At 39.6% G+C, this 12,294-nt stretch overlaps 1 protein-coding gene across 1 annotated transcript; it reads right to left on the bottom strand.

Annotated features, from left to right (window-relative positions):
• Positions 1-6,101: 6,101 nt before the first annotated feature.
• On the bottom strand, positions 6,102-10,238 carry LOC149253909 (uncharacterized). Its single transcript, XM_089454623.1, has 3 exons — positions 9,177-10,238; positions 8,657-8,999; positions 6,102-8,350 (listed from the first exon to the last, which is right to left on the bottom strand). The coding sequence occupies exons 1-3, from the start codon at positions 10,236-10,238 to the stop codon at positions 6,102-6,104; spliced, it is 3,654 nt and encodes a 1,217-aa protein (XP_089310749.1).
• Between the last annotated feature and the right edge of the window lie 2,056 nt (positions 10,239-12,294).

Raw genomic sequence — 12,294 nt, forward strand, 5'->3', positions numbered from 1 at the left:
ACAATCAAGCCCACTTAGATTGCTACCCCATTTGCAAAACCTTAGCAAGTATTGTGCCTCATGAACCATTCAAGTAGAGTTCCCTTCACTCTTTTGAATTTAAGTATTGAGGGGTTTTCGCAATACATTGTATTAGATATCATTTTGGGATTCAACTGCATTAAGTAAGTCATTGATCTATGACCATTTCTATGAGAGGTAGTCTTAACTAACTAATTTCTCACGAGTTTTGAATAATTCACTTAGCATTCATTGCATCAGGTGATGCTCACACGGGTGAAGAAATGGGATTGAAACTAGTGAAATGAATCACATAGCGTCAATCGTCTTTTCGGGGCTTGCACCTGGTAACAAGGACTTCCCGGGAGGTTACCCATCCCAGATCGCCTCTGGCTCAAGCGCGCTTAACTGTGCAGTTTTTCCAATCATGTCTCAACTTTATTTTGTTGGAAAACCAAACATTCTGCCACAAACTTTTGAATATCAAATTTAAGGCCATCCCAAAAAAATTCCTTCTTGACCCTATGGTAAGTTTTGAAAAATCCCGAGTGCCCTCCTAAGGGGGAGGTGTGCAATTCCAAAATAACCATTTGCTTGATTTGTGAGTTTTTACAAAGATATAAGCGATCTTTTTACCATAATGAATCATTTTTCTAGCTAAATGTATCAGATGTATTGGGATCTTGCTGTAACTTTTGAATGAGGGTCTACTCCTCTTCGTCATTATTCCATTCATCCCTTGCTTTGGTTATCCAATCATGTTGGATAATAGAAATGGAACAAACATCCTCATCCTTTCTTGAGAGTGCATCTACAACAACATTTTGTTTCCATTTTTTGTAGATAATTTCAAATTCATAACCCAACATCTTTGTGACCTATTTTTTCTGCTATTCTGAATATAATTTTTGTTCCAAAAAGTATTTAAGACTATCATGATATGTTTTTACCTTGAAGTGTCTTCTCATTAGGCAAGGTCTCCATTGCTTTAGTGCATGTATTATTGCCAAAATTTCATTCTCATAAACGGGTTTGTGTAAATACTTTCCTTTGATTGGACAACTTTCAAAAGCAATGGGTCTTCATTCTTTCATTAAAACAACACCAATTCCATTTCTTGAGACATCACATTCCACATTAAAGGTTTTTGTGAAGTGTAGTGTAACTAAGGCTGGTGCTTGGCACAATGACTTTTTAAGATGTTCAAAGGTCTTCATTGCTTCTGGAGTCCAATAAATGAATCTTTTTTTAGTAATGTTGTTATAGGTGCTTCTATTCTCCCATAATTCTTAAAAAATTTGTGATAATACCCTGTCAACACGAGAAATTCTCGAAGATGCTTTATGATTGTGGGGATTTCCTATTCCTTAATGACTTTAATTTTGTTAGGGTCTACCTTAACACCCTCATGAGATACAATATGACCCAAATATTCCACCTACAAAGAAACATTTGGAGGTTTTTGCGTATAGTTTTTTCTCCTCCAATAATTTGAGCACCTTGTCAACATGTTGAACATGATCCTTCCAGGACTTGCTATAGATTAGTATATCATCAAAAAATACTAACACAATTTTTCTAAGGAAGGGTTTGAAAATGGAATTCATCAAACCTTGAAATGTGTAAGGTGCATCAGTAAGTCCAAAAGGCATGACCAAAAATTCATAATGACCCTCATGAATTCTGAATGTTGTTTTAAAAAATGTCTTCAATCTTCATTCTAATTTGATGATATCCCGAACGAAGATCCAACTTGGTGAAGTAAATTGCTCCATGTAATTCATCCAAAAATTCATCAATGATAGGAATGTGAAATTTATCTTTAATAGTGAGCTTGTTGAGCTCCCTATAATCCAGACACATATGCCATGATCCATCCTTCTTGTGCACCAATACTACTGGAGCAGAGAAAGAACTTTGACTAGGGTGAATTACACCAACCTCTAGCATTTCTGCGATCATACATTCAATTTCACTCTTTTGGGCATATGGATATCTGTAAGGTTTGATGTTTGGAGGAACACTTCTTGGAACCCAATGAATAACATGATGATGATCACGAATAGCTGGGAGGCCTTTAGGAGTCTCTAATATCTTGGAATGTTTGTCCAAGACTTTTTGAAGATCTGGAGAATAGATGATTTTGATGTTCGAACCTCTAGTGAGCATAATTGTGCAATGAAACCCCTTTTTTATTTATTCATAAGCTTTGTCATGCCATTAGAACTAATTATCTTTCCTGGTTTCTCTGCAATACCCCTTAATTCAACTTCCTTTCCTTACCAAAAAAATTTCAAGAAAAAATCTTGAAAATTAAAAGCTATCATCCCTAAAGATTGTAACCATTGGACTCTTAGTACAACATCAACACTACCCGTTCTAATGGAAAGCATTGGAATATTCAATACATATTCCCCCATGGTTAGCTTGATATTATGACACTCTCCAGAGAAATTTATAGCTCTTCTATTTGCAACCATCACTTGAATTTCTAGTGCTAGATATAGGAAGCAATTCAATTCTCTGGCTATCTTACAATGAATAAAATTATGGGTACTACCCGAATAAATTAGAACTATTACCTTTTTCTTCTTGATATATCCTTTTATCTTGAGAGTTTGAGGAGTGGTAATTCCTGCCAATGCATTACAAGATATAATTGGATTCATTTCTTCTTTCTCTGGGGTTGGTTCCCGGTGTATATCATCCTTTTTTTAATGTTTTTTATTCATTTTCTTCCTCCTCTTCACAATCTATGTAAAATAATTTCTCTTAGCCCAGTTATGACCTTTTGTGTATTTGCTATCAAAACTATAAAAGAACCATTTTTCTCTTTTTTCCTCCAATTGTTGTGGTGTCAACCTTGTAGGTTGTGGAAGGCTAGGACCAACAACACTTCCATCTTTATAGTTGTGAGTGGTAGATTTCCTTGTTGCCATAATTTTTCTTTCAACTTTTCTTGCCAGCCTAAATGCCTTCTTCGATGAATCAGGTTCCCAAAGGCGAACCTCATGTTGGATGTTATCTTTTAGAGTCCCTATGAAGACATCAATCCTATGCTTCTCTGGAATATTGGTTACCCTAATATTCAATTTTTGGAAGTATTCAATGTGCTCTACCATTGAACCATTTTGTTTAAGATTTATCAATTGGCTAAAGAAGTTTTTTCTCTTTGTATCTTCATAATGTGCTATCATTTCCTCTGTAAAAATTGATTAGGTGACAACTGGTCTATGAGAACAAAGACATCTATAACATACAAATTGATTGGGTTTTAAATATAAAGATTCAATACATACCTTTTGTGAGGGTTGCACATCCTGTAGATCAAAATATTGCTCCATCTGTAGTATCCATGTTACCAGATCCTTGCCATGAAACTTCCTCATATCTATATTTGGAATTTGGTGGTTCTTAAACCCCAAATTGGAGTCTCTAAAATAATAATTCATATTCCTCTTGTCTTCATCATGATTTCATGGATTACCTTGTCCCCACCGAGAAGCCTTTCTTGCAACAACTTTGTCAACCCTTCCAACTTGACATTCAACACATCCATATCTACTTTGAAATCCTCCATGTTTCCGTTTATACCATACATGTCCCCTTTTAAGCCAGCCATGTCATATTTTATTTCAACTTTTAAACCATTCATGTCCCCTTTTATTTCCTCTTTGGTTGCTCTTTGTGAAAGCGAAATTTGTTGCACTATATCATGCTGCAATTTTGCATCTTTATGCGTCACAATATAGATTTATGAGGGATTAATGGGTGTATAATTATTATTTTTGGGAGGCATTTTAGAACCCAATACTGACATATATGCTTCAATAACCCATGGCATCATTTCCAACTAATTTTTCAAACAAAAGTTATGCAATTTTTTAAAAAATACACACCTTTTTCTTGCTTTTAGGAGCTCGAGCTTTAAACATTTGTAACTATATAATTTTGGATCTCCAAGGTCTGAAATTAATTCTTGCATTAGCCTTCTGGGTCTTCTTTCCAATGCTACAAGTCAGACCAAAATTGGTTTCTTTAAGAAAATTTTATGCCAAATCTCCCACAATGGCCTAATTATGGGCTGGTTCAGTAGAGTGAACTTGTATTCCATGTGTCATTGTTTCAACCTTCGGTCTTGAAATTAATACACAAGAAATTACAATATATTCTCTTTCTGTCACTTTTTCTGAAATTCTAATCCAATTCTTGAAGGGAAAGTTATGAAGATTTTCCCTCGATCGCATGTTTGATACTGAATTCTGGAGCATGAAAAAACCCTAACTTCTTCGGATCATATCTCAGAAAATATAGCGAACAAAGATCTTAAATTCTGGAAAAAAGCTCACCAAGATTTCGGCTCCACGTGGTCACAATTTTAGCTTATGAAGCTTCATAGAAAAAACTTTATAGCGAAAATTCCACGATGGCCTATTTGAAGCAGCCAAACCTAGAATCCAAAGCTCTGATACCAAATGTTATGCAACCAGCTCACAAAATAGAAGAAAAGATAGATCAAAGACTTAAAAATTATTCTCTTCGAGGGGGAAACCTCCTTTAGATTACATAAATGAACATTTATTGGATGATACAAATGATAAGACCTCCTTGGTATATATAGGGGTCTAAGGTGTCATAATATAATCAGAGCCTACATATTAATAATAATGTAAGGGAAAAATAATAACAATAGTGGGCTTCTATTTGGCACAACAATAACAATACAAGGGATACATGGGCACAATGGTAACAATAGGGTGCTAAACTAACAATAAAAATAAGGGGAATATACTAGTATTATAGGGACCTAACATTCTTGCCACTGTCTTTTTAGTGAGGGGACTGTTAGAAGGTTGAGCCACCTAATCATCAATTTGAGTAAGAAAATGATTGAATTATGAAAAGTGAAAAACATGGAGGCTAGTGGTGCCATAGGCCATTTTTAATCTTGTGGATGTTAAAATCTCTTTTATTCATTCATAAATTGGAGTATGTACATTGAGTCTCAGGACTTCATCCCAACATCAATCATTTATGCCAAAGCAAAGGTCAATTGAAGAAAAGGAAGAGTTAAAGTTTTGAATCACTGTGCAAGTTCCTTATCAAGTTGTAGGCACCCACCCTCAAGACCGAGTTCAAATTAATGTGCTGAAATTATATCCAGGTCACAATTATTCATATAATGTAGCAGTCGAAGGGACATTAAAAAAGATCATAATATTTGGATCAATTGGGTAAGTTCTACTAATAGAATAGTATGTTGCATTGTTCTCCCTGAGTTATTGTAGTGTGAGAATCAAATGTTAAGTAGGACACAAGAATTAAAATGTGAAATAGGTTGGAGCACTTTTGCATGGATTTCATGTGGCATTTGTGTGTGGAATGGACTTATGTTGTAAGGTGAAGATGAACACAAAATTACATCCTTTTCATGACTTCCTATTTCAATTTATAAAGAGATAAAAAAGGACCATTCTTACTTCATAATATTTTAATGCAAGAATTATGGGAGAGAATTAGTGGAAGAATTTATGTAAGGATTATGTAAGAATTTTTAAGTTGGTATATAAGAAAAAAATAATTTTAATAGTCCCTACCAAGGTAGGACTTTGGCAATTGATATGATTTTGACTACCTATTAGTTGAGCTTTGGCCAATATATTCTATAATGTTTAACTTTTTTTTCCAGGGAAAAAAGCAGTATTTATTATAATAATAAAGGTTTTGATCCAGTAGTTCTTAAGCCGCGCAGGGCTTAATGAAGCAGTCACAGCTCGACCCGCAGGGAGCTTTTTTACTGTTTGAGAAACTGGGAAAGTCTACCTCCCGAGGGGAGGTTGTGAATCCATTTGTTACAATAGTTCAACAGAAAACTGGAGTCTCCATATTGGAAAACAACTCCATTACAGTCAGATAAAGTGTCCATCAGCACTGTGTAAGAGCAAAATTTACAAAATTTGATAAACTGAAAGCCGAGAAATAAATAGCCGGAAAAAACGAGAAGTGCTATGGAGGAATATATACAGAAAATACAATCAGAGAGAGATATAAAATCTGATATGAGCCAACAAAAACGGGGCGGAGCATATACTGAGAAAGTACTACTGATTATAAGGAGGCAAGTCTGATCTGACTGATTGCCCCTGGAAAATTTCTTCTATCGCCCAGCTGTCCGGATCCTGTAGTATACCTGCCTTAGATAACTGATCGGCTTCTTCGTTCCTTTCCCTGTAGATATGACATAATGAAAACCTGTTAAAGAGAGTCTTTAGGAATAAAATCTCTTCAACAATTGTCACTAGAATTTGATTTTGACAAGCAGCAGATCCATTGACCCAATTTATAACGTTTAGAGAGTCCCCAAATAACTGAATTGTGTTGATGTGTCTGTGTTGTAGCCAGCAAAGAAGAAGGCGCAAAGAGGATAGTTCTGCAAAATTGTTGGTTCCTGGGCCCAACCCAACTGAGGCTTTTAGGATGTGTTCTGAATTGATGTGTAAACTCAAGCCTGCGCCAGCCCTATTATTTTGAGAGGCTCCGTCGAAGAAGCCACAAGGGATGTCCTCCTGAAAAATGAGATTGTTTTGATTTATTCTGGGTTTCTTTGCTTCAGGGGGAGGCAGAGTATGATAGATGGCTGCGATGTTAGAGGCGATAGCGGAAGGCGGAGTAATTTGGTCCTGGAACAGGCTCTTATTTCTCACGAGCCACACACCCCAGCAGAAGATAATCGGAAGGTTCCGCATATTCCCCTCTGAGTATGTATACCACCACTTCCTCCAGGATTCGTCTAGAGACTCATTTCCCCAATGTGCAATGACCTTAAGAAGCCCAGTGACCTCCGCCCAGATCTGCCGTGAGAAGGGACAGGAGATGAAAAGATGATTTAAAGTTTCCTCGTTATCCTTACACAGGGGGCAACGCCCTGGGCCAACTAGAAACCTAGATTGGAGGATTTCCCATGTCGGAGCCTTCTTTTTTAGAATACACCATAGGAAGAGCTTTGATTTTGCTGGGCTTTTAAGTTTCCATAATGCTTTGGACCACCATTCCGGAGCATCCCAACCTTTCTTTCCCAGAAGATAAGAGTAGCCCTCCTTTGGTGAATATCCCCCCGATTTGCTGTGAGCCCACATTAACCTATCAGGTTCCTCCTTGATCCTAACATTGGATCGTTTTAATTCTTTTATAAAACCTGTCCATTCATTCTTCCATCTGATATTTAGCCCTAATTCTTCATCATCCTTCCAGGCCTGGCCCCAAATGGAAAACTGTCCAACTCTTGCCACCTGATTTAATGAGGTGATATCTTTGGAATCAAGATGTAGAAGAAGCCCAGGAGATAAGGCGAATGCTTCGTTGCACCCGATCCAAGGGTCTCTACCGATCCTGATATGTCTACCATCTCCCACTTTCCAAGCTAAACCTTGCTCAATCACTGAGAAAGCATCCACTGTGGCCTTCCAAATTACAGATGAGTTTTTAGCCTTCTTGTTTTGACTCCGGATCCAATCTTCCAAGGGCGTTGGATCGATATACTTCCTTTTGATCACCCTTGTCCATAGATTTTCTGTGGTTATAAGCCTCCAGCCAGACTTTGCAGCTAAAGAGGTGCTGAACTCGGGAAGTCTTTTGATCCCCCAACCTCCCCATTCTTTTGATCTGGCCACTTTGTCCCAAGCCACCCACGGTAAACCAGTGAATTCCTTAGAACCAGCCCAAAGAAATCTGCAACAGATTCTCCTGATTTTCTCCATTACTCCTTTAGGAATCCAAGTTAGAGCGGCCCAGTAAACCGGAATGGCTAGCAAGACCGACTTGATGAGAGTTAGCCTACCAGCTCTGGATAGCCATCTAAAGCTCCAGTGTGATATTCTAGCTTCAATTTTTGCTATGATCCAGTTCCAATCTGCTTTTCTGTAGGCGACAGGTTTTAGCCAAAACCCCAAATATTTGAAAGGAGCATCCAAGGATTGGCTAGGAAACGGAAAAAGATCAGCTATAAGGCTCCTTTCCCTTCTGTCCACATCTGCTAAACAAACTTGTGATTTCATAGAATTTATCTGCATTCCTGTAGCTTTAAGAAAAAGATCAAAGATACATTTTATCTCCTTTAATTCGCTGGAATTTCCATTTGTAAAGATCAATATGTCATCGACGAAAAGAAGATGGGTGATAAAGAGATTTATGGCTACCTCTATACCTTTTACCTTGTCCGCACTTCTGGCTTTATGGATCAGCCTGCTAAGACCTTCGGCCACAAGGAGAAACAGAAGTGGTGATAATGGGCACCCTTGTCTAAGGCCCCTCTGGCTAGAAAAGAATGAAGAAGCAGCTCCATTGACCAGAACTGCAAAGCTGACATTAGTTATGCAACCCATGATCCAACTGACAAATTGGTAGTTGAATCCCACATGAGTAAGAAGCATTCGAAGGTAGAGCCAGCTAATCCTATCAAATGCTTTGGAAAGGTCAATTTTTAGAACAGCTCCTTTCTTTTTCTTTAATTTGATACTATGGATTGTCTCCTGAGCAACCCCTATAGCTTCATGAATTTGTCTGCCATCTAGGAACCCAAATTGTTCCATAGATATGTTCCTTGACAGGATTGGAGCTAATCTGAGGGCAATGACCTTTGAAATAATCTTATAAATACAGTTGCACAAAGAAATTGGTCTGAACTCATCAAAGCTTTCTGGCTCGTTCTTCTTAGGAATGAGAGCAATAAATGTTGAATTAAATGGTTTATAAATATCTCCTTTCAATCTGGACTCCTCAACAACTTCGGATATCTCATCTCCAATTAAATCAAAGAAATGAAGAAACAATTCAATAGTCCAACCATCAGGACCTGGACTTTTGTCTTTGCCTAAAAGCTTCATGGCTGCTTCAGTTTCCGCCTTGGTGACCGGAATTGAAAGATCTTCAGATTCTTCTTCCTCAATGAATCTGGGGAAACATTGCACCGTTTTGAAGATTTCTGCTATAGTTGCTTCTCTCTGATCAGAGTATAACTTATGAAAATGTCGTTTCCCTAGTCCAGAGAGATCAGAAAAGGACTTGACCTCTCTTCCTTCTTCATTTTTAAGGCTCCAAATTGTATTTATTGATTTTCTTCCTTTTGCAAAATTATGAAAGAATTTTGTATTTTCATCCCCAGACTTAAGCCAGATTGCCCTGCTCTTGATTCTCCATTCTTCTTCCTTTTCCAGAAGAATTTTGGTTTGCTGCTTCTCCAGAAGAAGAATTCTTTCCTTGGATTCTTGAGATGAATATCCATCAGAATCCAAACTCTCCTTTTTCTTCAGATCTTCCCTAATACTGTTTAGCTCCTCATTTTGTTTCAATTTCCTATCCCTTGCCCAAGAGATTGTTGCAGATTTCATTCTTTTTAAATTTTCCATGAACAAATAGCTTTTCTCCGCTCCTGCATTGTGATCTGGGTGAATCCAAGTTTTTTTAAACAAATCACTGAAAGAGGGATCTTGAAGCCAAGCTGGATTAAATTTGAAAGGGGCGGGGGGCTTGTGAGGAGGAGAAGAAAGATCTAGAAAGATTGGGAAATGGTCGGAATTCCCAATTTCATCAACCCACTGTCTGATAAGGGGAATTTTAGCAGAAAGAGGATCTGAGAGGAGGAAGCGATCAAGCCTCTTAGCTATCCTGTCAGCACCAACTCTTCGATTCCGCCAAGTTGGCTTTAGCTTGATCGGGAGAGGATCAACTAAATTATTCGCTGAGATGAGATTGTGGAAAAATTCTGTTTGTGGATCTTCTCTCGCCATGGGACCCCAGGCTTCGGCACGACCTAGAGAGAAATTTAGGTCACCACCCAGAATCATCACTGGAGTTTTCATAATAGATGTAGCCATCAAGGAATCCCAGAATAATTCCCTGCCTTGACAAGGCCCATAAATATTTATAATGGAGATTGGGAACTGGAAGTCAGGGGATACTATCTCCATTCCCATTACGTTCTTCATCCCCCAAGTATTGAGAACTTTAACTCTCCCATCTTTGAGCCCAATTGCTAATCCCCCCGAATGGCCAAAGGCATCCATAGCGCAGAAGGACCACCCTGGAAGAAGAGCCATAAGCATAGGTTCGATCTCAGAGGCCTTCCCAAGGGTTTCTTGCAGTAGGATAACATCTACTTTAGAGTTGAGAATCCAATCTTTCAGGGCCAGTTTTTTAGGTTTGCTGGCCAAACCTCTGCAGTTCCAGGATGTAAATATCATTTGATAACTCCTTCGGGGGGATGGGCTGCTCTAAGGACCCCCTGGATGGAGAATTGTTTGCCATCTGCAATATCCATCTTTGCTTTGAGTTTTGCCTTGAATAGATCAGATTTCCGTCCTCGTTTGTTCTTGGATTTTGTCTGTGAAGGAATCAAGCCCAGCCCACCTAAAGACTCCTGAATCACTTGGATCCCACCCTGGGATCGCAGATTGTAAGGACAAGGGGCCCGAGTCACAGGAAGAGGAAGAGGGGGCCAATTTTCTTCACAGTTTATATCCAGGAGGGGCAGAGTTTCAGTTAGGGTTTCCACATTTGGCTCAGAGAAATGGTCGCCCAAATTGTCTACAATTTTTAAGTTTTTTTCAAGATAAGACAAAGAGGCAATGTTACATTTTTCATTTGAAGACACAGGAGAAATAAAAGAGGAGGGAGTCCCCGAGCACTTACCCTTCTCAGGATCGACGGATAGGTTTGGAAGTGTTCCTTCAGCCGAGCATTTCTCTGCTTCCGGGACTTTGGCTGTTACCTCGACGGCCCCTTCCACAACGGCCTGGTCTGTACCTATTTCTGCTTCCAGATTTGTAGACTTAGCGTTTGTATTCGATGGTTCTTTCTCGGACTCCTCTGCCTCCATATTCATTTGTTCATGTGGCTCCGGCAAGTCCTGCTCCATCCTTATGTGAGCATCGGATTGTGCATTTGCTCTATGAGCAGGAGTCCTACGAAAATGTCGCCTTCTTCTCTTATGGGGGCAATCTTTTGCTAAATGGCCGTGCTCGTGGCACCAATGGCATCTAAAAGGAAGGTATTCATAGTCTAGAAGCTGCTCATGGACATATTCGCCAAATTGAAGGTTTACCTTTTGTGCCAAACCCCCACTTGGTTTGAACATTACAAGAAAACGCGCGGTTGCCAAATTGTTTGATGTTAAGAAGGACATGTCTGCAGTCATGTATTCCCCCAGCCGGTTGCCGATTGTTCTGAAAACTTCCTCAGTCCATAGAAGGGAGGGTAGACCCGGAGCGCGAACCCAGACAGGAAAAGAGTCTGTACGTTCCTTGATAGCATCAAATAATGGAGACCATTTTTTGAAAAGAACGGGGATGTTATCAATATGCCATAAACGCTGCAGAACCCAGTCCGCCGTGTCTTTGTCTTCAAATTTGAACTTAAACCATCCTTTTGCTAGAACTTGTGCTTCGAAATTTACGGGTCTTTCTGGATTGAAGCTTTTTTCCCCCCATTCTTGAAGAAAAACTGATGAATATGGCTTACCTCTTACTCTTCCTACCAAAGTGCAGTCAGCCACCGCAATAGCTTCTCTCATCGAAACCTCCATCCCTAGAACCAGATTCTCCGCTATTATCTGAGAACCAATAGGTCTTTTCTGTTTCCTTGTCGTGCCTCTTTGCCTTGAGCATTCCCCCCCCGGTCGTCTTCCTTCATAGTCCTCGGTATTATCGGATGTTATTTGAGCTGAGCCCAAGATGGTATCTGGTTCCCATAGGGGCGGGATCTGTCCTGAAAGGACCAGGTTGACATTTCCGGCGGACAAAGTTTCAGCCCCTTGACCATCATTTCCTGCCGGTCCGACAGCAAAGGAGGTGCCTTGGTCGCTTGGTTGAACCTCGGGGAGGCCTTGTGATTCTCGGGAGAGAGAAACCCTCGTGAGCGAACCTGGAGCGCCTGGTAGTCTAGAATGCTCGTCGTCCGCAGGAAACCCTAGCTGTGAGATTTCTTCGAGCCCTTTAGGGTTTGGAAACCGTGGTTTCAGAGAAAGACCCTTTGGCTCCGAAGGCTTTGATGCCGCAAACGCCCTTCTCAGATCTGTCTCTATCGCTTGATGAGAAGGGCCGGTCGAAAAATCTTCTGGCTGGAGCTCTCTGTCCGGCGCCTGAACTTGGGAAAGAACCTGAAGGATCTCCGGCTGTGTAGCTGACGCCAAGCTGGGAGAATCTACTGATCCAAAATAATAGTCCACATTCTGTGAGTTGATTTCTTTGCCCCACATGGAGAGAATGTCCTCGACGTCTGGGTCCAGTGCAAGAAACTCGG

This window comes from Pinus tabuliformis, chromosome 7 (assembly GCF_031772625.1).
Source record: "Pinus tabuliformis cultivar Carrire ecotype Pingquan chromosome 7, CPIR1, whole genome shotgun sequence".
In the NCBI taxonomy this organism is placed as follows: Eukaryota; Viridiplantae; Streptophyta; class Pinopsida; order Pinales; family Pinaceae; genus Pinus; species Pinus tabuliformis.